At 33.8% G+C, this 27,924-nt stretch overlaps 1 protein-coding gene across 2 annotated transcripts; it reads right to left on the minus strand.

Annotated features, from left to right (window-relative positions):
- Nucleotides 1-27,795, minus strand: LOC133203609 (uncharacterized). Of its 2 annotated transcripts, none has more exons than XM_061339380.1 (6): nucleotides 27,683-27,795; nucleotides 9,069-9,148; nucleotides 8,502-8,803; nucleotides 2,790-2,919; nucleotides 1,934-2,203; nucleotides 1-911 (listed from the first exon to the last, which is right to left on the minus strand). In XM_061339380.1, the coding sequence occupies exons 1-6, from the start codon at nucleotides 27,685-27,687 to the stop codon at nucleotides 730-732; spliced, it is 969 nt and encodes a 322-aa protein (XP_061195364.1). In that variant the 5' UTR covers nucleotides 27,688-27,795; the 3' UTR covers nucleotides 1-729. The 2 variants fall into 2 exon arrangements, with proteins under 2 accessions (XP_061195364.1, XP_061195363.1); XM_061339379.1 differs by lacking the exons at nucleotides 1-911; nucleotides 1,934-2,203; nucleotides 2,790-2,919; nucleotides 8,502-8,803; nucleotides 9,069-9,148 and adding exons at nucleotides 20,040-21,114; nucleotides 21,365-21,550; nucleotides 22,165-22,297; nucleotides 23,137-23,447; nucleotides 23,675-23,757 and having other exon boundaries at nucleotides 27,683-27,777.
- Between the last annotated feature and the right edge of the window lie 129 nt (nucleotides 27,796-27,924).

The following is a 27,924-nucleotide window of genomic DNA, read 5'->3' on the forward strand; positions in this document are numbered from 1 at the left end:
ATGCTGAAAAAGAAAGATAAAAGGCCATCTGGAAAAAATGAAACAACAATTCATTAACAATATTTGCAAGGAAACATACAGTGACTAGATGTTCTCTGTTTTAGAACAATATATTATACATCAGAGAAAATAAAACCGATGTAAATGTAAAAAAATAAATTCATGAAAAAGCTTTCTTTTAAGTTTTTACAAAATTCAACACGCTCTGCCAAGTTTGAATGCACAACCATTTGGTATTGATTAAACATAAAATGCCATCTTAAGCTTTATAGAATATATGATATATATTAATTTGATATATGAATTACATCTCCTGATTAATGAAACCAAAACTAATCCCCTCTTACTTGACATAAGTAAACGTATATTACATTTAATAATGATATACAATTAAAAAAGGTTTCATTTTCAAAAAGAAGCCATTTCTTTCACATATACATGATTATAATTAATATGATACTCATTTTGCATTTTACAATTATACACACGGATTACACCTGAGATCACAATATTCATAATTTTTTGCTTTAGAAAAAAAATCTCTTTTTTCTTTAAAGGATACATTGATTGGACAATGCACATGAAATACGTATCAAACATATGTCTAATGCAGATATATAATTCTGCCAAATTACTCTAAACTCTTCAAATTCTGTTCGATATACAATTGATACATCGAGCTTTTGAGCAACTTACTAAGATAGCTCGTAGTATACACTGCACCCATAACTAGTCCTTCATTTCATATGGCATTCTCACTGCTTCATCATAATCTGGTGGCGGTGCACTTGGTGTTGGCTGTGAGCTATCAGAACTCTTCACTACGACAATTGGTGTATTGACGTAAGGAAAGTCTGTCATCACGTAACTGGAGTCCTCGGATCTTTGTCTTTGGGTCCCGGGGTGGGAATCTATGCAATTAAAATTTATTATAGTTTGATACAGTGCACATGAATTTTTCAGCCGTATTAGAAATAGAATCTCTATGTTACTAGACGAAGGATTACTATGTTACAAGACAAAGGACTACCATGTTACAAGACAAAGGATTAATATGTTACTAGACGAAGGATTACTATGTTACAAGACAAAGGACTACCATGTTACAAGACAAAGGATTAATATGTTACTAGACGAAGGATTACTATGTTACAAGACAAAGGACTACCATGTTACAAGACAAAGGATTAATATGTTACTAGACAAAGGATTAATATGTTACTAGACAAAGGATTACTATGTTACTAGACAAAGGATTACTATGTTACTAGAAACATAGTCACTATGATACCAGGAATGGGATCATTATGTCACTAGAAATAGGATCACTATATCCGTAGACTCATGATCGCTATAATAGTATGAATATGATAAATATGACACAAGGGTTTGGATCACTATGTCACTATGTAACAAAGAATGACATCACAACGTCACTAAGGAAATGAATCACTATGTAACTACTAATAGGATCCCTATGTCTTTAGGAAGAGGATCTCTGTTACTATTAATACTAACACCATGTCACTAGAAATAGAATCATTACGTCACAAAGAAAAGAATAACTATGACACCAGGAATGGGATTATTTTGTCAATAGGAATAGGATATATGTTGGAAAAGATTATCCTGTCTGTAGAGAACGGGATTTATTTAAAATGATAATTAAAGTACAAATCAATATAATGGATGTTTTTATTTTCACATACGACGTTAACAAATTAGAACGACGATATTTCTCTATTTAGTTTTTACATCATTGCCTCCCTTGTCCCTTTGATTTTTGAAAATGTTCTCTGCAATTCATAGAATAATCCCACATATCCTAAACTAATCTCCCCCCCCCCCCCAAAGCCTGGGGGTCATTATTAAACAAAACATCATTTCAGACCCTCAAAAACAAAACAAAACAAAACAAAGTTTTCGTACGTACCATCACCGCCTTCCCTTGGTATTGGTGTGTATGTGTTTGCTTCTGCCCTTCTCCGATTCTCTGGACAGCCATCTCTTGGTGTTATACCAGTCAATGACTCTCTGCTATTTCTTTGAAAGAATTTCATTCTTTTTCTAAGAATGATAGTCTTTACTACCAGAAAAACGATGAATGAAACGACAGCAACAGCGATGAAAACGACGAGAGCGATGACACCAGGTGAGACAGGGGAGTCTGAGCTGGATGGTGGTGGGGGCGTTAATGAAGCTCCTGTTTAAAAAAGAGGTGATACCCATTTTGATAAATATCGTTTTTAATTCTTCTACATTTCTTTGCACAATACTTCTAATTGAAAATGTTTTTATTAATAATAGTAAATACCATACAATTATTGACTGGAATTAAGTGCAACATGCTTTTTACTGGACCCAAAAGCAAATGCTATGTTATAAGAGATTTAGAAAATTATTAGTAGACTACATTTTCCAATGTAAAAGCTGAAGATAACAGTGGTCAATCACAATCCAGCTGAAGTGATTAAGTATATATGGGGTGATACTTTCTTTATTTGGGATGATACCGAATTCATCACACAGCTCATATGTGTATCAACAGGGGATGCTTACTCCTCAATGGCACCTGATCCCACCTCTGATGTTTTAGAGGTTAGAGTTTGCTCTGCTCACAATTTATACCGTCCAAATGGACTTTTGATCTTGATAACTGTTGGGTTTTTTTCCCCATATTTTATTGCGAATATTGATTTTGTATACATTTATGCCTCATGAAAAACACTGTGTTGAATATTTGACTTCAGTTTCAAGGTCCCACAACTTACAGTTTACGGGTTGCTCACCTGCTCTTGTAATGCTTATTTCAAATCCATAGCCGTCTGAACTGTTGCCCTCTGACAGCCGAATCCGAAGTACATTGCCAACATCTGTCATAAAATCTTTCGGTCTTGAAGAGTTTTTTGTCAATATGGCCTACAAGGGATGAGATTGCACTATATCTAGGATCCTGGGTATCTAACCACTATTTATGTTGTTAATATGTAATGTATTAGTTTAATAATTTAAATTGTTGCGCGTTTTGCCTGTGCATACAAAAAAGATGTCTGCTCTATAAAAGTATTTATTAGAGTTTAATTAGTACTTTTCACTTGTCAATCCATGTATTATTATAATTCATGCTCTCATAGGGGCATAGACCGAGTTGCATTGCTGTTTTTTTCACAATTTTTAGTTTCTTTGTTTATTTGAAAAATAACTTGTTTATTGCATTGAACTTACATGAAAATTTTTAATAGTAAATGATAACAGCATAATCGTAAAACAAACACATGTGTTTGAGCTGTTGTTGTTTAGGTTGTATTGGGTGTATTTGATTTGCTAATACTACAGACGTTATTAAAATGAACAGACAACACTGGTTTGTTGATGTGCTGTCATATTTCTATTCTAACTTTTCTTATTTATACATGGGCATGAGCTCTGTTACTGTTAAATTATGTTTAGGTTTTACCGGTTGTGTTGTTTGATTTGCTAGTACTATTGTAACATATCACTGAACATGAACAGACAACACTAGTGTGTAGTCAATGTTGTTGGTTTCCTTTCTTACGTTTCCTTTTTTTTTTTTTTTTTTTTTTTTTTTTTTTTTTTTTTTTTTTTTTTTTTTTTTTTACTTTTCTTAATTAAAGTCTTAATGCCCTTTAATAATACACTACAAAGAACAAGGTTCACTTGGGAACTTTTTTGGCCCTATGAATTTCTGAAAAATCAAAACTGCCTCAGTTTAAGTTGAAAATACATTAAATTTCACTTGGACCCTTGATGACTGCATATCTATTAGAAAATGATGTAATTTTTTCGCTAGTTTGTGTTATAACGTCATAAATTGCCTCATTATCCTCAAATCCTGAAAATTTCTCCAAAAATGGCCAAAAGTTTAAGCTGTTTTTCAATATTTTTCATGGACTCCAACCTCTGATCCAAAATGTTCAATTATATAATGAAAGATCTGTTTCAGAAAATTGTAATCCGTGTTTTTTGCAATTGGGGGGATTGGGTGGGCTCATATTTTAATTCTTTGCTGAATGTACTCAAATGTACCCGGTTTTTTTCAAAATTCAAAACATTGCAATTTCACAAAGCCTGTTTTTCAATATTAAGACTTTCAGAAGAACTTTTTTTTTACAGGAAATGAAAGCCCCCAGTCTATATTTTACATTGTTGTTTGAAGTGGGACATTGGTTAATTAGTGTAGGAACGGGCTATTTTGTGCATGAATAAAGTGAACCTTGCTCTTTCCCAATCTATCTAAATATTAAAGAAGAATTTGAGGTCATGAAAGTGCGATATGACAATCAATTTGATTGTCAGTTAGTTTGATAATCTTCACATAAAAGAAGTATATAAACACATTTAATAGAAACGCCCTCTCATCAAGTACATTAAAAAATTTACGTTTTATAAAGAACTGCGAACGATGGTATTGTTCTGCCGCCTACCTCCAAGTCAAATTTCAAAAGTTAACATATTTGAATGATTTTTCATATTTATGTAAATATTTCTGTGAATTTTCATAATACATAACTTATTTAGGAAAACAAAGAGAGATAACTCTTTAATTTTGGTTTTAAAAAATGCATTTTTCACTGTAGAATCAACGGAAAACGGAAAATATTTTTAAAACATCTTTCCCTCCGTGAAACAAAAATTCGTTTTTATGGGTTTTATGAAGTGTTATTTCACAAATTCCTACCAAAGCTTTTGTTGTTGTTGTTGTTGGGGGGGGGGGGGGTATGTTTACAGACAAACAAGAGGCCCAAGGACCTTAACGGTCACCTGAGTATAATGCAACAATTTCGAAGTTAAGCCCTAAAGCAAGAGAAGTAGGAAGATCAGGATCAACAAAATATTTAGTCTAGTATTCAGTATCAACTCATGAATTAAGTTCTAATCTGTCCCCCACTTAACACCATCACCATGCAGACTATTGACAAACTATAAGTGCTTCTGTACTATTTTTAAACCCATATTAAGACCTCTAGCATTGACCTCTCTTATGGTCTTTGAAGAACTTTTAATAAGAAAAGTTATTTTTGTCTCATTTTTATTTATCTATTACTTACAGGTCTACCTGATTATTAAAACTAAGAAAGTACTTTTTTAATTATACGATAAACATTCTTGCATAACTATCTCATTCTATTAACCTTTCAAATACATTATTTACAGTGGTTAATTATCAAAGGTGAATGGAAAAGGGGAATAAATTCTCTCAGTAGAATACAAATTAATAGAGCCCTGCCCAGGACCAGAATGCATAGACGAATGGTCCAGATGTTTAAAAATCTGGTGGAAATACACTTACTCATATCATTTAAACTTTTCCTCAGTTTGCTTCCGATATACCCAGAAGCAGAGAAGAATTTCACAGGTACAATGCATTTTCACTACAGATTCAACAAAGCCTTACCCTAACATCAGAACCCAAGACCAAGGGTCAAGAAATTTACAAATTTGGAAGAGTTACCCTCATCATCATAACTATGGACTTCAAAGAATGAACACTTCTCCACTATATTATCAAAAGCCCCCCCCCCCCCCCCATCGTTATGCCAGAACCCCTGACCCTAGGACCACAAGATTTAAAAATTCTGTTCAAAGCTCCCATTTTCATCATAGCTAAGCAATTTATTTATCAGCTAAACACTAAGGAGCAGACAGGATTAATTAATGATTAATTAAAAGAATTAATGCTTTTCCACTATATAATCAATAGAGCCCCCCCCCTCCTCAAGAACCCCAAAAACTAAGGCCATATATTTAAAAATTTTGGAAGAGGCATCCTTGTCTATCATAATCATGTAATCATGCACTTAGTTTGTTTAAATAATCTCCAGTAGCAGAGAATAAGATTTTCAAAGAATCAATGCATTTTCACTATATAATCAATAGAGCCCCACACCTTAACACCAGAGCCCCTGACCCTGGGGCCATGAAATTCACAATTTTTGAAAAGGCATCCTTATGCATCATAACCATGCACTTAGTTTGTTTAAATAGTCTCCAGTAGCAGAAAAGAAGATTTTCAAAGAATCAATGCATTTTCACTATATAATCAATAGAGCCCCGCTCTAACACCAGAACCCCTGACCCTGGGGCCATGAATTTCACAATTTTGGAAGAGGCACTCTTTCTCATCATAACTATGTACTTAGTTCCTTTATTTAATACCCAGGAGCAGAGAAGAAGATTTTCAAAGAATTAAAGCATTTTCACTATATAATCAATAGAGCCCCACCCTAACACCAGAACCCCTGACCCAGGGGCCATGGCTTTCACAATTCTGGAAGAGGCCCACCTCATCATAACTATGTACTTAGTTTATCACCTTAATGCCCAGGAGCAGAGGAGAAGATTTTCAAAGAAATAATGCATTTTCACTATATAGTTGATAGAGCCCCGCCCTAACACCAGAACCCCTGACCCTGGGGCCATGAATTTCACAATTTTGGAAAAGGTACTCTTGCTCATTATAACTATGTACTTAGTTACTTTATTAAATATCGAGAAGCAGAGAAGAAGATTTTCAATGAATTAATGCATTTTCACTATATAATCAATAGAGCCCCGCCCTAACACCAGAACCCCTGACCCTGGGGCCATGAATTTCACAGTTTTGAAAAGGCACTTTTGCTCATCATACCTATGTACTTAGTTCCATTATTAAATACCCAGGAGCAGAGAAGAAGATTTTCAAAGAATTAATGCATTTTCACTGTATAATCTATAGAGCCCCGCCCTAACACCAGAACCCCTGACCCTGGGGGCCATGAATTTCACAATTTTGGAAGAGGCACTCTTGCTCATCATAACTATGTACTTAGTTCTTTTATTTAATACCCGGGAGCAGAGAAGAAGATTTTCAAAGAATTAATGCATTTTCACTATATAATCTATAGAGCCCCGCCCTAACACCAGAACCCCTGACCCTGGGGCCATGAATTTCACAATTTTGGAAGAGGCACTCTTGCTCATCATAACTATGTACTTAGTTCTTTTATTTAATACCCAGGAGCAGTGAAGAAGATTTTCAAAGAATTAATGCATTTTCACTATATAATCTATAGAGCCCCGCCCTAACACCAGAACCCCTGACCCTGGGGCCATGAATTTCACAAATTTGGTAGAGGCACTCTTTCTCATCATAACTATGTACTTAGTTCCTTTATTTAATACCCAGGAGCAGAGAAGAAGATTTTCAAAGAATTAATGCATTTTCACTATATAATCTATAGAGCCCCGCCCTAACACCAGAACCCCTGACCCTGGGGCCATGAATTTCACAATTTTGTAAGAGGCACTCTTGCTCATCATAACTATGTACTTAGTTCCTTTATATAATACCCAGGAGCAGAGAAGAAGATTTTCAAAGAATTAATGCATTTTCACTATATAATCAATAGAGCCCCGCCCTAACACCAGAACCCCTGACTCTGGGGCCATGAATTTCACAATTTTGGAAGAGGCACTCTTGCTCATCATAACTATGTACTTAGTAACTTTATTTAATACCCAGGAGCAGAGAAGAAGATTTTCAAAGAAATAATGCACTTTCACTATATGATCTATATAGCCCCACCCTGGGGCTAGAACCCCTGACCTTGGGGCCATGAATTTCACAATTTTGGTAGAGGGCTCAATGCTTATTACAATGATGCCAACAGTTTGACTGCTTGATGTCCAGGAGTAAAGAAGAAGATTTTTAAAGATTGCATTATTTTTGGTGGTTTTAGCCCCACCCCTCAGGCCCCTGGGGGGCAGGGACCATGAAATTCACAATTTTTGTTCCCCTTCACCTATAGATGCTATATACCAAATTTGGTTGAAATTGGTTGAGCGGTTCTAGAGAAGAAGTTAAAAATGTTCAAAAGTTAACGCACGACGGACGACGCACGACGACGGACGAAAACAGATAGCAATAGGTCACCTGAGTGACTCAGGTGACCTAAAAACTGCAAAAATTGTCATTTTATTACCAATATCAAATGATATCACAAATAAAATAAGGTCTTTTATCAATCTTTTATGCTGACATTTACAGAAGTTACATATACGGAAAGATTTAAGGGTCATTTATCCATTTCCATGCATTTTTGAAAATCTAGCGATTTTTAAAGCCTGATTTCAATGGATAAAATTGTCAACCCTCCTTTTGAAAAGAGTCGTAAATAAGAGTAATGAAGTTTTTAACACTGGTTTTAAATTTTTTAATCAATTAATAATGAACTCTTTTTAGCATTCAATCAAGTTTTAATGGCCAAACTGCCATTTATTTTGAAACAAATGGGTATAAAATTAAGGCGGGAATCCAGAGTTAGCGTGCGTGGTTCTTTTCATCAGTTTATATGCAAAATTAGATTAGCAAATACTGTCTCTTTGGTATTTGATCTGGTTGTGTTCAAAGAAAAATACTTGTAAATTAAATTGGTGACATGAATTGGTGAATTTGAAGAAGCGTAAGAAAAGAGTCATTTGCACAATTTTTTTTGACTTACAATAGGTTGAACATCTTTAAAGGAAGTTGTGCTAGCTTGATCCAGTTTTATCTGGATTTTATCAGACGTTATGTAAAGAGATTTGAAGATGAGATGAAGCTGCTGTTCCTTGTGGTTGCTAGAGTCTGGGAATAACTGGAGCTCACACACTTGTCCCTTACTACAATCATCATGTTTATGGATGATTGAAGAGTGCATTGCGTAACTACCACCAAATATTACAATCCTTTCGTCCACACCCACGTAGTCTGTCTGTGCCCCACATACTTCTACGTTACACTTGTGCTCATCGTGTATGATATCTGTGATAATTATCAATATTGGCTTTCTTTATATTGATATAAAAATTTTCAATTAATGAGAAGATTTAAAAATTACAATCATTAGATTACATTTACAAAAAAAAAAGCTTCTAAAGAATAACTGGCATTATGCATCATCGTGCAAGTATAACTGAAGAGGATTTTAAACGTGTTACATATAATGCATCTTAAAATTTTACCCTCATCACCTGTCCAAATTACGTGAGTATATTTTCCAGAATAAATTCATTCAATATTTACTTACAGTAACGTGTTTCAAAAGCCCGGGTGCGTAATACTGTCTGAAGAACCAACATCGCATACATCAACAGATGGAAAATGGACCTTAAAGTAACATATTTTGATAAATAATACATCTTCGTTGAAATTTGATAAAAGTAAGACAAAATAAATAACGGAATAATAAATAAATATATTACATTTAAACAAAAAGTAAGTATCATGTTTTATAATTTTCACTTTAAAACTTGGTTACTTATAATTAACACAAATATAATGTAGCAAACCGATACTTTTATCATATCAAGTCACAGAATAATTTAATATTTCAGTATTGCCACGTCTCCTTAATACGCGACTTCCGAGATACGTTTCCGACCCGATTTTTACATCACGCAAAAGTGAAATGTAGGGCATGTTTACTTCCGTTTTCATCGTAAACGATGGCGTCATTAGATACAGACTGCGATTACGACTATAATTTCAATTCTTGGCAAGTGCCTATGCTGAAAGACCTTTTATCCTTTAAAGGAATAGCTTTTTCAATATATTAAAATCATCATTTGATAAGACTTTGTGAACTGGGAGTTGAAATTCAGAAGTGGCAGATGATTAGGCCTACAGGGTGGTGATGTCAAACTGTTGGAGATAAAGTTTTCCGAAATATAACAAGTGTTGATAGGTGGTCTGAAGATCTCATAAAACTGCCGAACATTGAGATTTCCGATGTTTTCATAAAACTTTTGAACGATGGCTGGAGTACGTTATTCTCGGTTGAAAACATAGACAGAGACAAGACAATGGATACAGACTAAAACAACCACGTTGATAAAGTGAAAGTGTCCCCCTGTCTGATGATTTTCAGTACATCAAGTGTGACACAGTTCCTGAGACTAGCTAGATGCAGATCCGTACAAGACCTGGATATTTGTTGAGGGCAATGAACAGATTCACTCAGGTGGATGTAGTGTAAATATTCTGGTTTTCACATTATGACTACAGATTCTCCAGTAGAATTTAAAGCAATAATTATCAAAAATGTTATTTCATAAAGATATACTAATGCTTTTTGTTCATAAAAAAACATACACAGAGGGAGCCCTGTCTCAGCCTACAAGCATTTATGATTATGTAAATTGCTCAATACACTATTCATGTCATGGAATTTCATATTCAATACTTCATCACTTTGAACAAAAGTTCTCTTGATTTTAGAGATGATGGGTCGTGTAAGCACTGTACAGCTTCGATATTTGCTGTGGCTTCATTCTGTGAGAGGCACAAAGACTGTCACACTCAAGTCGGAACAGATATTCCATGTGTTTGGGACAATTTTTTAAGCCTCGTGTCATCTCATCTTGTATTGGCCAATTACATAAAACTACAGGACTATACAGGAGAAGAACCTGAAGTTAGCGCTCACCATTCAATAAACAACCCATGCAAGTCCTTGAACAACAACTCTATTAAAGAAATTGAAGAAAAAAAATTGTTTCAACTCCTGTGTTTTTACACAAAATGTGGATTTTTCTGTGAGCAAATACATTATGATCCTTTGAAATTTGAGGAAATAGTACAAAAATGTGAATATTTCTTCGACAAACATTTGAAAGTTGCAATTATGTCTCTCTAAGTATAGCAGAGCAACAAATTTGTAAATGAGATAAGCATGTAATGCATACTAATTTATGGCATTCTTGATTATAACAGTGAGGAAAAACTTAAAACACTTTTGGTCTAAGGTACAGGATTCATTAATATTCATAATTTATTGATGGCAGAATACCTGAACTGATAATATAAATTAGGAACAAACAATAAAATATTTCAATCATCATGATCATATGATTAAATTCTTTCATAAATAAATACAATATTTACATTACAGTGTGTATCAGACCTGGGGTAATGGTAATGCATTGTAATCATTACATTTTTTCAAAGTAATTGGATGTAATGTGTAATGGACTCATCTTTCAATTACAATTGTAATGTTTATGCATTAATTTAAAAAAAAATGTCAGTAATGACCATTGCCTTTCAATTACATTTTGGTTTTAAATCTCTTTTCATTATTGAATCTGAAACAAATAAAGGTCACTGAGAGGTTATTTTTTTTTTATTTATAATGTTAAAGTCTTAAAATTAAAATCCTATATCTTACTTTAAAAAAAAAAAAATGTTTATTCAGTGGTGATTGACAGACATACTACATGTAAATAATTGTTTTAATGGAAAACTTCTTGACAAGACAGTTATAAAATCAATTGAAGAAAGCCAGAATTGTTTTGAAAAAAAAAGAAGAAATCATTGGGTTTCAAAGAAGCCACAAAACAAGTGACATTAATACATTTATTTAAAAAAAAAACGCAGGAACTAACATCAGAGACTGAACAAAACTGCAACATTAAAAGTGTTCCGATCCACTTTCTTTGTCAACTGTAGATCATGGTAGATTGGTAAACTACATGGACATGATAAATGAATACAAAATCCAAATACCACTCTGACTTACAGACATGAGGGAAAGCATATCAACCAAGCACAAAGTGTGAAAAGTATAGATATAAATTGTGTGGTCATAAAATTTGTGTTTTTCTCTTATAAAATGTAATGTGTAATGTAATTCATTACTTAAACAAAGTAATTGTAATTTAATTAATTACTTTTCTAAATGAGGGTAATGGTAATTGTAATGGTAAAAATTTCGAAGTAATTGTAATTTAATGCATTACATTTAAAGTAATTGACCCCAGGTCTGGTATGTTTTAGATGCCTTTATGGAATGAACATTCAGATACATAAAAAAGATCTTATTCTTTTGATTTAATTTACATGTAAGCACTTGTTTCAGATGTCATATTATGTGCATAGCTACTATTCATGATCATAGAGCATTCATGAACACATCTTTGGATAGTACAATTACATGCATCATATATAGATCATTATTCGTTTGTCAAGTGGTGATACAAGAGGGAGTGATTCCAACAAGGCACTTTAATGTGTTATGGCTCTTATAGTTATTGTATGTTTGATGCTGTGCTCTAGGGGTACGTGGCCGCTGAACAAACATCTCTGTTCAGTCGACTACTCTGAACTCTTGTCCAAGGAAAAGCATTCTTGAATGAGTGTGGTATGAATTTCCTTATACTTGTGCTCTTGAAGGCCATTTAATTTGAGGTCCAAATACCTATATAAAATACAGTTACTTAGTAATACTTTTCAAAGTCAAAATACTAATATTCTGTGTGAATTATATTATTTGTGAATCTAAATAAATAAATATATATATATAATATATTTACCAATTACCAGTAATTAATTTATTTAAGGAAATAAACCATTTGTAATATAATAAAAAAATAAGATATATTCATAAAATATTAACAATATTTAGATTTTTATTTGAAACTTAGACAAATTAGTGAACTTGCAGTTTGAATCTAATATTTCTTAGTAACACACCCTATATATGAGATTAATCCATGTGCTAAATATTTGGTATACCTGACTCTCGGCTACCCCAAACAAGTTAGCAAGTAAAGAGGTGTTGACACCAAGTCAAATTCTAAGGAGTGTGATCAAGAATTCTTCGAATCTAGTCAGCTTCCTGGATGGCCCTGTTTTTTTTTTACATTGACCCTTTTCACACTTCTTCTCTGTTGATGTAGAGGTATACATGTATATTCATAGCGGTTGTACTCGCATATGCATGCTGAGGTTTTTCAATGGAGGTGGTTTCTATTTTGGAATCTTGAAATTGTAGCGACTAAATAGGGTAGGGATAGGATTGTTTTCAGTGGGACAGCCATCTACAAAATGTAGGGAACAAACGGAGTGGTATCGTCTAGGGGAAAACTCCTCATCTCGAAAGACCTGCTGATCGAGGCCGCTGCCTTCGTAATTTGAGTTTCCTCTTAAAATTGGACGCCTTGCATCCAAGGATAAGTGGCTCAACTGGCCTCCCGTCTGCTGCACACCCTGACAAAGAACACCAGTAGTGGCTGGGAGTATCTGTGTTCTTCCTTTTTTTCAGACGTCGAATAATTTCGTCTGCTCAATATTTCGTTGCGATGTAAACATTCGCCATTACAATGCCCTACATTTCCTTATTATCACGTGACTGCTGTGTGTAAAAGTCAGCCGTAAACCACGATTCCGGCGTATCTCGAAAGTTCCGTATTCCTACAAGTAAAACTAATTTATGCTCAAGATACTTGCATGCAGCATGAAACGGAAATCTGGAGATAACGAATAGTATTCAAGCTCATAGTCCATTTAAACAATAAAAATCGGTAGCAGAGCAAATACGGTCATCCAAAAAACATCAGAGGCGGGATCAGGTGCCATGGAGGAGTAAGAATCCCCTGTCGACCGGTCACACCCGCCGTATGCTTCTTGTCATGACCGGGTAAACTGAAAAAATCCGTAGAAATTTCAGTGTATAAATAATGGCTTAACAATTAGTATGAAAAATGTTAGTCAGCATTCGACCTAATGATAGATTGCATTTGCTGATAAAGTCATTGTATCGACCATAGAACTTGCGAAATGACGACTTCAAGCAAGACTGTTGATATCCTTCTTTCAACTTGTTGGTCAAAAGCTTGCATCATTTTAAAAATTGATCGAACGTAGAGCATGCTCTTGCGTATCGAATCAACTGAGAGACATAAACCCCACATGCGGGTGATAAGGGTATATTGCTCCATAATTAAGTGAAGTTGACGATAGTTAAGTTGGAGTCATCACGTTTGTCACAGTTTTCTTCTTAGGTTACCGTCTTTTTCTAGTAAAATATCCAAATATCAAATAGATGTGTCAGACTCTGTACATGTAGTGTTTTTTATTTCAAGTTCACTGGGATACATCAAATCAACATATAAATGAAAGTAAGTATTATTGATTGATAATACGTTGTCGATATATCTAAATGTCGAGTTGAAGGCCACAGCAAGCGTTTTCTTCTTCTCATGTAGAACTTTATGAATAAATTATGCTCCATATAAATACAAAAATAGGTCTGCGAATAACTGACAAGAATTATTCAGAGAATTAAATTATAAAATTTGGAACTTTAAATAGTTATGATATACCAGGTTTAAGGAATTACAGTGTCCTATGACCTCACAGTATGTGTTCTTTAATGACACGTAAATGTGCACTAGGGGAAAACTAGAGAACCCATTCTTCCACCAACGCCATCAATGAAACACCTGTCTAATTGTATATCAAGAATGGAAGTTTTGCCACATGAAAGATGTGTAGCAGATAACTGGAATGGAAATATCAATGAGACATTAATCAAAGCTTAGATATATCTCAGCATATGCCGAACTTACCAGCAGTCTTTACTATGCTCTAATAGAGGATGCTGAAGATGAGAGAAAGACTCCTTTTATGCCAAACTGTAAAAGACGGTTGGTGAAAGATGTTTTACTCATTATGTACTACCTAAATGCTTAAGTGAAATCAACCAATAAAGGCAGAGAAGGAACAACTGGTCAATTAGGTCCAGAAAAGGGTTAACAACAATGGTGGTGATAGAATCAGCATGATTTGCCTAGAAAACGACATTGTTTGTGGTGGCACCATATTCATGCACAAGAAGATCCACACAACTATACAGAACTCTTCAGATGGTCAAATCAGAAACCATGTCGATCATATATAATAATCAACAGGAAATGGAGAGACAATCTAATAGATGTAGCTGCAAGGCATGGAACTGACATTGGAAGTGACCATTCTCTAGTTCTCGCTAAAGTGAGACAAGTTGTGCAAGACAAAGCAAACGGACCAACAACTAGGTCCCCATAGTTATTCACAATTTGAAGCATCCTCAAATCAAGAGACCATTCTTATTAGCGACCGAGAACATTTGCCTCTCTTATACAAAATGACTAAGTGCAGATAAAATACTAAAACGAGATTCTCCTACATACAGATAGAATGTTATAATGAGATTCTTCTACATACAGGCAGACGATTACTTTGGTACATAAAACGAAAAAGGAGGAAAGGATTTCACAAAATACATGGCATAAGATTATTGCACGAAATCTTAATATCAAAGTCGGGGGAATGGGGCGTGGACTTGAGAAACTAAACAAAGAGTTTTACAATTAGATATAGAGGTCAAGAAATGCACAGGATCAAACAAGAGCTAGGGATTATATAAAAAAAGTAGCAGAAGCAGAAATAGCAGCTGCAAGAGATGAAGACATATCAATTAACAAGGACATTGGCAGGAAAATTTCAAACTTCGAATCTTTCAGTCAAAGACAAACAAAGAAACCAGGTCTCTAAAAATGAAAACATTTCGAAGTGCTGGAAGGAACATACACTGAGTTTTGAAAATGTTGTAAATATGGACGTTCCGGATTTGAAGCAAACAAAACAGCATCAGAAGACATCTGACCAATCAGCTAGGAACCTTCAAAACTCAATGAAGTAAAAAAAAATCATAAAAAAGAAAACACCTGAAGTGAATCAGATTAAGACACAACTACTAAAAGTAGAGGAACACCAAATACCAGTGTTAACTACAAGATGCTTGAAAAGATCTGGATTACATTAGATTTGCTGGAAGACTGGCCTTGTTATTAAGCTACAGAAGAGTTGAGATTTAATAAATTGCAATAACTGAAGAGGAATTTCGTTATCTGTCACCTACAAAATCCTGAGTATAGAGTAATATTTAACAGAAAACAAGTTATACCGTACGCATAGTAGGAGCAAAACTACGGAAAGAGCAAGCCGGATTTTGGAAAGGCAGATTTACCTTCACACAAACTGTGGAGCACAGTAACAAATGGAATTCTAAAATGTGTGTAAAATTAAAGACTTCAAAAGGTCGTTTGAAAGATTTAACCGATCATCTTTAAGGAATTCGAACATCCTGAATCAATATGGCAAACGGACAAAATTATCGCTATCAAAAGTATGATGTGGATTTCTCTGTCCAGGTCGACTAAGGTATATGTCTTGCAAAAGAATTCTACTTCCATACCTGCGTGAATCAGGGCTGTTTGCTCGCCACTACTCTTCACAAGACATTGTGTAAAACTGAGTTATGAAGGACATAACCACAAACACAAAAAGATATCACCTGGACCTCAATAGTTGACTTTACAGACAACCTGGTACTTGTGTCCCAACGACATCTAAACATATGTGTAAAGGCAAAAACAAAGGACTTGGTGAAAAAGGTAAGTCAGATTGAGCACATTAACAAAAGGAAAACCAAAGGTAATGAGGATCAATACCAGAACAGCAGAACCTATAACACTGAACAACACAGGTATTGAGGAAGTGTAAGAGTTCATCTTCCTGGGAAGCAAGATCACTGCAGATTGTAACTTAAAGATAAGCGTTCTTGCCAGCATACAAAAAGCTAGGATAGCTTTCGCATCATTGATCTCTGAGAGACATCTGGAAGTAACCAACAATTGACATCAAGACAAATTAGGAATTTCAAGAGCAACATTCTAGAAGGCCTCCCTTCCTTTATGGTACAGAATCATGGAAGTTGACAAATGCAATAATCAACAGCAACTTCCAGACCATCTGTCTTAGAAGGATACGGTAAAATTTCTGACTACAGATCATTAGCAAAGAACTGGATAGGAGGATATTCAGAAACTGTCCTTAGAGAACAAGCGGAAAAGACTGAGGTGGGTATGCAATGCTTTCAGGATGGGCCAAGAATCTATCCCTAGGGTCGCAATGAGCTGGTAGACCTAGAGAAATGTGAAAATGGTCACCGAACAAAAAGAGGATGGAAATGAAGAATGATCCAATATAGGCCCCAGAACACGCTCTTGTAAAGGTCTTAATTTGTGCTTATTTCCTCATATGCCCGAATATCCCTACATCATTTCAAGTCAAAATAAATCTTCCTCCTGAAAGTAACTTAAAAGTATGAAACTCGAAGTTTATGAAAATACACCATATATAAATGAAACCAAAAATAAGAGAACCTATGTCATACCGTTTCTCATATAGTTTGTTCTAAAATTGCTATAAACATCTACTTAGTAAATCATCCAAATATGAAACATGTGGGAGACTCTATGGTGCCATTTATAACAGTTCACTGGGATAGTGTCAATTATTCAAATGAAAGTAACTAACCGTCAACTAATGAAAAATCATCGATATATAAAAAATGTAAAATTGAAAGCCACAGCAGGAGTTTTCTTCTCATATGGAATTTTATGAATAAATTCTGCTTCATAACAATTTAAAAATAGGTTGGCTAATAAAAGAGCACAATTATTCAAAGAAATTCAAACAGATTGTTGGAAAACCTGGTCCCCAAAGACTACTTAGATATTGTCAATGATGAAATCCATCATATTTAATCATATCAAAGAGAACACAAACAAAAAAGGGATTAAAATAAGATTTTACAAACATTTTATTTAGCAACTTCAATTAAGTGTTCATAACACAATAAACAAACATTATATCATACAATGCAAAAAAATTAATGAAAGACACCTGCTTAATAGAGGAATGAACCTAATGAAACTTCTGTATTTTTTAATCTCTACCTACAGATAGATACATCAATGCCTTTCAACAGATCTGATTTAAACTTTACTGATTTGTTCATGATATATCAGTATTTTCAATCCCCCTGCCCCCCAAAAAACCCCAAACAAACAAGCAAACAAACGATTGAATTAAAATTTCATTACAAGCAAATTTAAGGAAGAACAAAACACATAGTATGAGCAGATTGGATAAAAACCTTTAGATCAACATAATAATCTGCAACAAACTTCCTTTCAAAACTTATGAGATTTACCCCAACCTTAATAACTTTTTTTCCCCCCAAAAAAATCTTTTTTAAGTGGAAGAACTCTAATAATTTTAAAATTTAAAAAAGAAAAACTATTTTTCTAAACCAACATTGCAGTTTTTCTCTATGCATGCAAATAAATGCCTTTCAAGGAAAATTACAGGGTTTTGGTTATGTACTCTCAAAAAAAAAAAACTTTATCTAAACTATTTGTTATATATTAGTACATGTATAAACAATGATGGTTTCCACTGGGTTTAGAAAGCAAAAACACTTACATTATTTCATCTCCATCCTTTGAACATTTGGGAAAGGCATTCTGACCTTACTTAAATGGGTTCTTTTGTAACATAGATTTTCAAGGTCCAGAACACTTAGTCTAGCCTTAGTCTAGTTTTGTTTCACTTCTGATATTTCAGAAACAAATGCATTGGGTCATTCATAACTCGAAAGTGCAAGGAACAAATTTTGTGGCAATTGTTTTGATTAAAATTTTGATTGGAAATCAATTACATGTAAATAAAGAGGGTGCACAATTATGTAACTTTTATCTCTGCTTTGTTCAAATGTCTACTTTACAAAGCAATGCTACAAATCATTGTGAAAGTTAATAATTCAAACATGTTAAGATTGATTTCTATGTGAAGAAACATGAAAATGATGATTTATATATAAGAATGTTTTACACTTGGATGAAAGATCAATATTGTTATGAGCACTCTCTATTGTACTAAAATTTAGGAAAGACTACCGGGGTCCACGTTTATAAACAAGGGAAATAATCCACATGTACATATGATAATTAAGTTTCACCAAACAATCAATTCAATATTATGACTTTAGTTTGGAAAAAAACAAAAACAAAAGACAATTAATCACAATCACCAAGTTATAGCAATAACACAGAAAAGCAAAATAAAATGGAAACATGGTAAATGTCTAAGCAACATATGAAAATACATGTATGTAGAAACTAAGGCACGCAGAAAATCAGGGTAAAAGAACAACAAAGCAGCAATCTTAATAAATATAATTGATGGAAGATTTGATTTTTATGAAATCATAAAGATTTATACTCAAAAGGAAGAGAGTGGTCATTAACTGTGATAAACATTCTACAAGTTTTAGAAAAAAAACCCCACTATGTTATAGTCATAATAAATGAAAAGAATTTGGACTAATTAAAATTTTATGCAAAATGAACCTTTTTTAGGTAGATATTCCTTTTATGTTCTTATGGTTAAGAATAATTCTCAAAAAAAATCTCATATAAAACACAAAAATACAAATTAAATAATGCCACATCAATTAATGTTAACGACTACAATGTCATGTACAACCTGTCAAATGTATATCTTTTTTTCTGAAAATAATAAAAAAAAATGTTGAACATTACAAAATAATACATTGGATATCTAATGCACATCACACATTTAACAATTAAAAGGTGGAAATAAAACGGTGTATATGTAAGACATTAGTGGAATAAAAAAGGTATAATTGTATAAAATGTCCCACACCTGTAGTTCCAGTGGGTGTATACAAAGTGTTTCACCATCCCACAGATGATATTGTCTACTTTGTGAAAACGTTGTGTTTCTAGTAAGTACCAGTGTCAGCCATTTTGGTATTTATATTTTGTATGAAGTACAATATTACATTGAGCATAAACAAGGATTAAATTAAGCACCACTAGATAAGCTCTCAATTTACATCAAGACTAATTAACTTAAAAACAAGCAAATAACAAGAATTTACAACATTTATATATATGTATATATACCAAAACTTCATATGAAAAATTTTCAAGTGATTCATTTTGATTCATAAACTGACCTCATGGCATAATACCCTTTTTTGTGTCTTAAAACATGTACTAAATTTCTTTTTGTATAATGTTAATACAATGAGGAACTAGGTGCCTATAAAAACCATAGTCTTCATGGAAAACATGAAGCCCAACTTCAGCATATATGTGAATTTGAAGACCGTTATTCATGTAGTGAATACATTGTAATATCAACATAGAGTTGTGATGTAGAATGATTGAATCATCTGTGTATAGTCTGACTCCTAACAGACAAAACCAGATGAAGTTGTCCAAAGAGGTTTGTTCTGATCTCGAATGATATGGGAAAATACTGTAAACATGAAAATTGTATTGTATTCCCCCCCCCCCCCCCCCTTTATCGCCCTTGTCACAAGTGGGCAAATTTGAAATGGGGTGAATTCATGAAAGACAGCATTTACTCTTTAAAACAACTGGGTCTAGGTGAATTTGAAATGGGTGCAAAATTGTTTGTTAGTGTAAAAGGCCAAAAATAAATCTGGGCGAAAATATTCCTGTATACAATAGTATGGTAATGCATGGAGGTAAAGAAATGATGTTTTTATTATTTCTGAAATAATTCTTGTCCTTTAAAATGAGCAGTTACATGTATATAATATTTATTTTTAGTATTCTTGAATGGAAAAGAATGCTGCCACCAGCAAGTCTACCCATTAAGTGCTGGAACAAGAGAATAAATTAGAGAAATTCAGTAGAGTACATGTTCATTATAGACACTAATACTTTTTTTCCAGAAATGAGGGAGTCTGTGGACTATACAGTCATGCATATTGTGTACTCCTTCAACGAATACTACATCCTAATTATTATCACAATAAAACACTATGAAATACTTCGGAAAAAGAATTTTTTTGCATAAGAAATATTATGAGTAATATTATATCTGCATGGTGCTACAATCACACATTGGTCAAAGTACACCGACTAGATTCATCGGATGAATGCCTGACATTAGTCTAACAATGACTTGCTATGAGGAATGATTTGCTTTTGGTTGCAAGTTAGATGCTATATTTGTTTGACTTGTTGGTTGCTCTGTGTTGCTGACCAGATCTGGTGGACTTGAATCCTCCTCCATGTTGCTGTTTGATTGATTTGTTGTGGACTCCATGTTGCTGTTTGATTGATTTGTTGTGGACTCCATGTTGCCTGAGAGACTGTTTTGACTGGTTGCTTGGTTCCTGCTAAGATTTACCTCACTTTGATTGCTTATAGTGCCCATGTTGCTGTATGTTGCCTCTTCAGTTGCTTTAGGCATCTGTAGTGCTTCCTCGTAAGCTGGCGGGGCTACGTCTTTGTAATCTGGGGGAGCTTCATCCCCATTCAGGATGACTATAGGCATGTTAGCATACGGAAAGTCAGTCATAACAAAATTATTGTCGTCGTGGTCTCGTAAGTGTTCCATCTCATCTGTATAACATAAGTCATACTTTATTTTATATCGTAAAAATATGTTAGTTCAACCACTTCATTACATTCTAAATTACTCCCTATTGGCCACTCATTTCTGTTGAAGTGTTTTCAATAAAGCACAGTGTATTTTGACATTCACCCTCCCAAAAAAAGAATATACTGTAAATTTGAGTCAGTAGACAATGAGTGTTCAACTCAATTCTTCATTTCTTATTTTTGTTTTTATGTAAATATATAGCCATCCTACCTGAATCACTCCCATGCTGACTTCCATTACGTGAGTTTGCTGCCATGTTTTCAATGTCTTTGGTCTCACATCGAAGTTTAACAAACTTGTACACCAGAAGCAAAATTGTAATGGCCGCCGCAACAGATATGACGGTAACTCCAATTTTTACCCCGACAGATATGCCCTTCTCCTTCACAGCACCATCTAAATCAAACAACATAACTTTAAAAAAAAAAAATTTCCTTTCTATTTCCAAATATTTATGATGTTTATGTTTTAATGATGATGTTCATAATTATGCAAACATCTACTTTCAATAAGACCATTTGCTTTTATTGGTCACATGATTCCAATCTGTATCCAGATTAATATTAAATATTTAACCAAATATGTAGATTTGAGCTTGATGTGTGACAAAATGGTAAAAAATTGTAGTCATGCAGTCATTGGTTAACCACCAAATCTTTGTGAACTTTTAAAAGAAACAGAAAATACAGAAGGCTATAGATAATGATTGCCACTATATGACCCCCCTCCCTTGACTGGGAAATAAAATCCAACAGATGCTACCAATTTGTTTCTGTTGACTTCATTTAGATATGATTATACCCTGCTGACTTAATGATGAAAAAAAAAATAAGATCAACTGCATGCAGAAATTACAGTGAAATAATGTAAAAATAATGGTCCAAATGTGATAAATAAGGAAATAAAGGCATTGTTATAGTCCCTTCTGACTAATTGACCTCAGAAGCAGTGCTCAATCATCATCTCTGAATTGTTATCTTAAACATTGACAGAAACTAGATAGACCATACCTGAACGCTTAATGCTGATCCTAAAATTGTAATAATCCTCGTCATTGTCGGGTCTCCTGAATTGGAAGCGGACTACGTATCCTTCCTCGGTAAATAAAGTCGGAGGTTTGGGACTCCCACAGGTCAAGATTGCCTAACAGGAGAGAAAAGTTACAGTCTTCTTATGTAAACTACTTATCTACATCTAACAAGAATTCCACAAAAGCACAAAAACAAGTCTGATATTCTTATTCTGATTGACAATGTATGGCGGTCAGGAAACTCTGAAATTGGAAATTTTATGGTGAAATTTTTCAAATCAGGATTTTAGGGCATTATTGCATTCTCAATCGGGAAAAACGGGATCAAAGGGTAAAATCGGGAGGATCCTGCCAGAATCGGGAAAGTTTGAACATATGCACAATACACAGACAATGACATGCTGAAGCATTCACATGTAACCACGGAAAAACGTACATTAAAGAAGTTCACTAAGGAATGCCAGCATACTTCCCTAAATAGCTTGTCCATCATATTGGTTTGGTTCTAGGGTTTATAATTGTTGCTTAAAGAAAGGTAATGCTTCTATAATCCTAGCCTTTTTCCACAAAGTATATAAATGTCACCTGTAGCATTCATGGTATCAATGCAGTATTCATGCAGGTTTGGTTCAAGCAAGGTGTTACATGTACAATACCTTTAAATCTGATGCAAGGTAGAAATGTTTCAATTTCAAAGGTAAACTATATCCAAATCAAAAACACCCCCCCCCCCCCCAAAAAAAAAAAGAAAACAAACAAACAAAACAAAAACAAACAAACAAACAAAAAAACAAAACAAAACAAACCAAAAAAAAAATTCTCACCAATATGCATTGACCCTTTCATTTTTGGTAGTACATACACAGAGGGATACAATCTGCAAGTTGTCATATTATTTAAAAAAAAAAGTAGAAGTAATGAAAATAAATTGCTATATAAGTAATATTCTCACCATTTCTTTTACATCTTTAGTAAAAAACTGTGTGGAACTTTGATGAAGCTGGAGTGAGACATCACATGCACCCTTGGCAATGTTAAAACTCTCAAACTCAATCTGCAGGGCTTGTTTCGTGTTGGAATCCAAAGAGGAAGTCATAAATTTCATTTCACAGTCTGTCACCCTTTTATTAAAAATGCTTTTAAATTTGTCAACAAAGAAGGAGTCTGATCTAGATTTGGCTAGGAGGATGACCTCGTCAGTTAAGGTCAAGGACTGTGTGTGGGCGCCATTTTCTGGACAGTACTTCCTCTGGTCAAAGGCATCTGTAAGGCAATTTGTTCAAATGTGTGCATATAATAGCAATAGAGACATTCAGTATATCATAATACTCTGATAACAACGCTACTGAATCCTATGTACAATGTAAATGTAGCCTTTAAAGTTATGCTCAGCTGATCCGTCATTTAATATGCTTCATAGATATTATGTCAAATAATTTATCATTTCATGTATTTCCAAAAAAATATCTTGAGGTTCAAAATCTACTTACAAACTTTCTGATTAAGACTGGCCTCCACTTGATTGCTGATCAAATACACGATAAGAAACGAAAGCAGTACGTCCATTATGAATCTGGAAGAAAAAGAACTCGTAGGCACTTCCTTAAACTCCGAAAATTAAAATCTTGAATTCATTTAAACCATAATTCACTTTATAAAATGTGTCCAAGTGTTTTTGCTTACTTATATGGATGGTTTATATTTGTAAATTTGTCTCTTAAATGCTTAAAGAATTTTCTGTAATAAAAATAATGAGGGTCACTCTTTAAATCTCTCATGCAGACACTCTCAAAAGTTATCTCATAAAAATATCTCGATAAAACAACCCAAGTCTATTACAGAAATGAGAATAAATTATCTAATTCCATAAGAGGCCACACCAAACATGCCAAATGCTTATTATCCATTTTTCACAGTATTCTAAATAGCATCATGTATCACGTAGAAATGTTAAATATGGTTTACAAATATCACACAGTAAACAGCTTGTTAGAGTTAGGTTCTAGCCAGTGAAACATGTACAGCAAAAAATTAGGTCTTTGGATGACATACTTGTCAATGTTGACATTCAGTTAACATAGAATTCATCCCTTATCAACATCTCAAACATTACATACCTTGCAATCAATATATTGCATGATACATTTCACATTTCCAGCCAATTATAAAGTCTCTCAATAGGTTCATGGTCATTGTCATAATTTCATCAGTGTCTGTCACACGTATTATCTAATTATCTAGTACATAACATACTGGAATAATAGTACAGCAATAGTAGTACTGTACATATAGCATATTTAGCACTCCTCTTAAGTCAATACGTGTATTGTCCTACTCAGCATAAAATATACCATATTATAGTTATGAGTTATTTTAGCAGTCAGTGCTAATTTGGGCTTATTTTAGCTTTTTGGAAGTGGCCCAATAAAATTTTAATTGCTGAAATATTCAGTATTTTTCTTAGCGTTTTTTTTGCAATGTGTTGAAACCTGTGTCCACTAAAATAAATTACGCTAAAATTATTGGCAAACTATGCTAAATTTTACACCCACCAAGAAAGCCTGCTACACAGTATATTTCTAGATACTAGTATTCAAACATCTTTTTCTTTCTGAAAATTTCAGAAAAGGAGATAGAAGCTTTGATGTTGGATGTAAACTTCTTCTGTTGGTTATAAAGTTTTTTTTAAGTAACTGTTATTAATAAATATATTTATTTTCAAGCATATATTTTGTCATTCTTTATGATTAAAAATAACCCTTAAGTTTGACAGTTACATGAGTATACCATTGTGTGTGTACCTATTGATAATTTTATAAATCAATGTCATTCTGGCAGAACTGTTAGCAGGAGAATGAATCTGTACAATCAGGCCTCTTGAATCCTGAGGTAGCGAATAAATTTAATTTAAACAGTAATCATCTTCTGTCCAACTTTAATATTCATAGTTTCAATGATTTGTTGTAAAACAGGAATCAAATGTTCTTCCTTCTCATAATTTTGTCCCCTCTTTTATTCCGATTTCCTCTCTCTGCACCTCGTCCCGCCCTCTCTAACATTTACTGAGCCCTGCTTCTTGTTTCCCTTCAATTTCTTCCTCCCTATTCCTTAATGACCCTAAATATATCCTCACTCTTTCCTCCGAATTCCTTAATGACCCTAAATATCCTCACTCCTTCCTCCATATTCCTTAATGACCCTAAATATCCTCACTCCTTCCTCCATATTCCTTAATGACCCTAAATATCCTCACTCCTTCCTCCATATTCCTTAATGACCCTAAATATCCTCACTCCCTCCTCCCTACTCCTTAATGACCCTAAATATCCTCACTCCTTCCTCCCTATTCCTTAATGACCCTAAATATCCTCACTCCTTCCTTCCTATTCCTTAATGACCCTAAATATCCTATACCTCTTGTCTAGATTGCTAACACATATCTGGAATGACTGTTACTGGTCCCTAGAAAAATACGCTAAAATATAGTGTCGCTGTAGGCGACTTCAAAATTTATGAGATCACGTGAAGGATCCAAAAAAAATAAAAAGTACTAGGTTTTTGGCCTTTTTGCAAAAAATACAGACGCAACTGAATTTTTTAATTCATCTAAAAGAACAAGTCACTAACCCTAATCTCTCGAATGGTATATGAGGACTAACCCAAATCTGCAGGGAAGATGCTAGACTAACCCTTAATTATCAGTCAAATAATGTATGAGGACTAACCCTAATCTCTTGGATGGATGTGAGACTAACCCTAATCAGTCAAATACTTGTGCAAGGGCTAACCCTTATCTCTCAGGTGGGTGCAAGACTAACCCTAACATGTCAAGTAGTGTGCAAGACTAACCCTTATCACTTTAGTGACATAAATCCTACATCATAGTTACATCTTATTATATAGCTAATGAATAGTCTGTAAAAAAAAAACTACTAAAAGTCTAGAGAATTTTAGCGTTCAATATCTTGGGCGTTTTATTGAATGCTGAGTTTGCATTACATATATGAGCATGCCCGAAACATTCTGAATAAGAGTGTTCAATATTGAAGGCCCCATTGTTAACAAAAAATGTTGTCTAGTCAACCTCTCAAAGGCAAAGTTATGAAAGGTAGTGGCAGCTAGGTAAGATGTGTTTATTTTTATGCAAAATTTAAATTGTTGATTAATAATTTAGTGAGTACTTATTAGCCTCAATAAAACCTTAACAAGCATATCATAACGCTTGGTAAGGTCACTGGAATGATGCGATATTGAATACTTACAGGACAGACATTAGTTTAAATAACAATACTGAAAATTCTTGTTAATTTGAGTCATTTAATTGAAATAATTAATATAAATCAATGGAAAATGTTTTAGCTATATAATAAAGGAGTTATTGAACTTATATTGGTGAATATTGGCACTCATTGGCTGTGCAAATGCACTCGCAGGCTTGTGCATTTGTACAGCCAACTCGTGCCAATATTGACCAATATACACTGTAAGTTCAATAACCCTATATTATCAGTTGAGTGACATAAATCTTGCGTCATAGTGCAATGAGCGTGCGGATCCTTTGGATCTGGGGACCGGTAAAAGTAAAGTCTACCCATATATCTTTATATTCTGAGCATTTCATCCAAAAATGTAAAAGTTACGGCTATATGAAAAATATTAGTAATTACTAATTTCAATCATGACATGCGCAATCACGTGCATGCATGTGTGCATAAAATGACTTTGGTTCCGCAAATGTACACAAAATGTCTATTAAAGCTAAAAAGGTTTCATCTCAATCAGATTAATAGTTTACAGGAAGACAAAGAAGAATATGAAGTAATAATAAGAAACAGAGTAAAAACAATTCCCTGACTTCGTTTGGGGCACATTTTAAGCATGTCAAGAGCACACGTTACCAGGACAGTGGTTACAGGTGACACACTGATGCATGAGTGAGCATTTGTAACTTATGATACTTGTCTGTGAACAAAAATGATGTCTGATGAGATCATTCTACATAAGAACAATATCAGATGTGCATATATACCTATAATCTTGAATGAGATTCAACACGACTACATATTTCGACTGATGCCTTCATCAGTTCAAATATCATTACCTTCACCAAATCTCAGCAAAGATTACTATGTGTACATCCACAGTGTTTTCACAATATCAAGAGGTTATTTGCTGACCTCATTTCAAATTATTTCAATTTTGTGGTTTTTCCCAGAACAGCACTTTTTAAAGGTTATGCTTCACTGAACATTAGTATTTTTCTGTTAAATAAAGCAATTAACTGTATGAAGTTATGAACATAATTCATACATAGCATACACGCATGAATTGTCTCATGCTGTTTTTAACCAGTTATAAATACTATGAGATTGGCTCCAAAGCAAGGAAACTATAGCTAAAAATACCAGGGTGCCAACAGTCCCTCCAAAATGTAACAGGTCCATCAAACATCGTTTATCTCTCTTTATCTGTTATGAGAAAACAAGTTTTGGACTCACCTCATCTTTCATATCTTTCTCTTAACGAATTTCCATATTTTACAACATGTGGTTAAACAAATAAACCACTTCTACTTTACACTTCATCTAAAAGTTGTTTACTTCTATAATGACTAAGTTGACCTCAATCAATATTCTTCTTAGCAGGGAGTGTCCTTATAGTCTATAGTTTAAAACGTTTCGATGACAAAGATTGAAAAAAATTAAAAATATATAAATAATAAATTTTTTTTTTAAATCGG

This window comes from Saccostrea echinata, unplaced genomic scaffold, assembly GCF_033153115.1.
Source record: "Saccostrea echinata isolate AGI-Se365-2 ecotype Australia unplaced genomic scaffold, CSIRO_AGI_Sech_v1 ptg000051l, whole genome shotgun sequence".
In the NCBI taxonomy this organism is placed as follows: domain Eukaryota; kingdom Metazoa; phylum Mollusca; class Bivalvia; order Ostreida; family Ostreidae; genus Saccostrea; species Saccostrea echinata.

Bases quoted from the DNA above. Each gene is read 5' to 3' on its own strand.
- LOC133203609 (XM_061339379.1), bottom strand. The intron at 23,448-23,674 runs GTAAGTAGATTT...ATTGCCTTACAG, and splicing joins CAGTCTTAATCAGAAAGTTT to ATGCCTTTGACCAGAGGAAG. The intron at 21,115-21,364 runs GTAGGATGGCTA...TATGTTATACAG, and splicing joins TCAGCATGGGAGTGATTCAG to ATGAGATGGAACACTTACGA.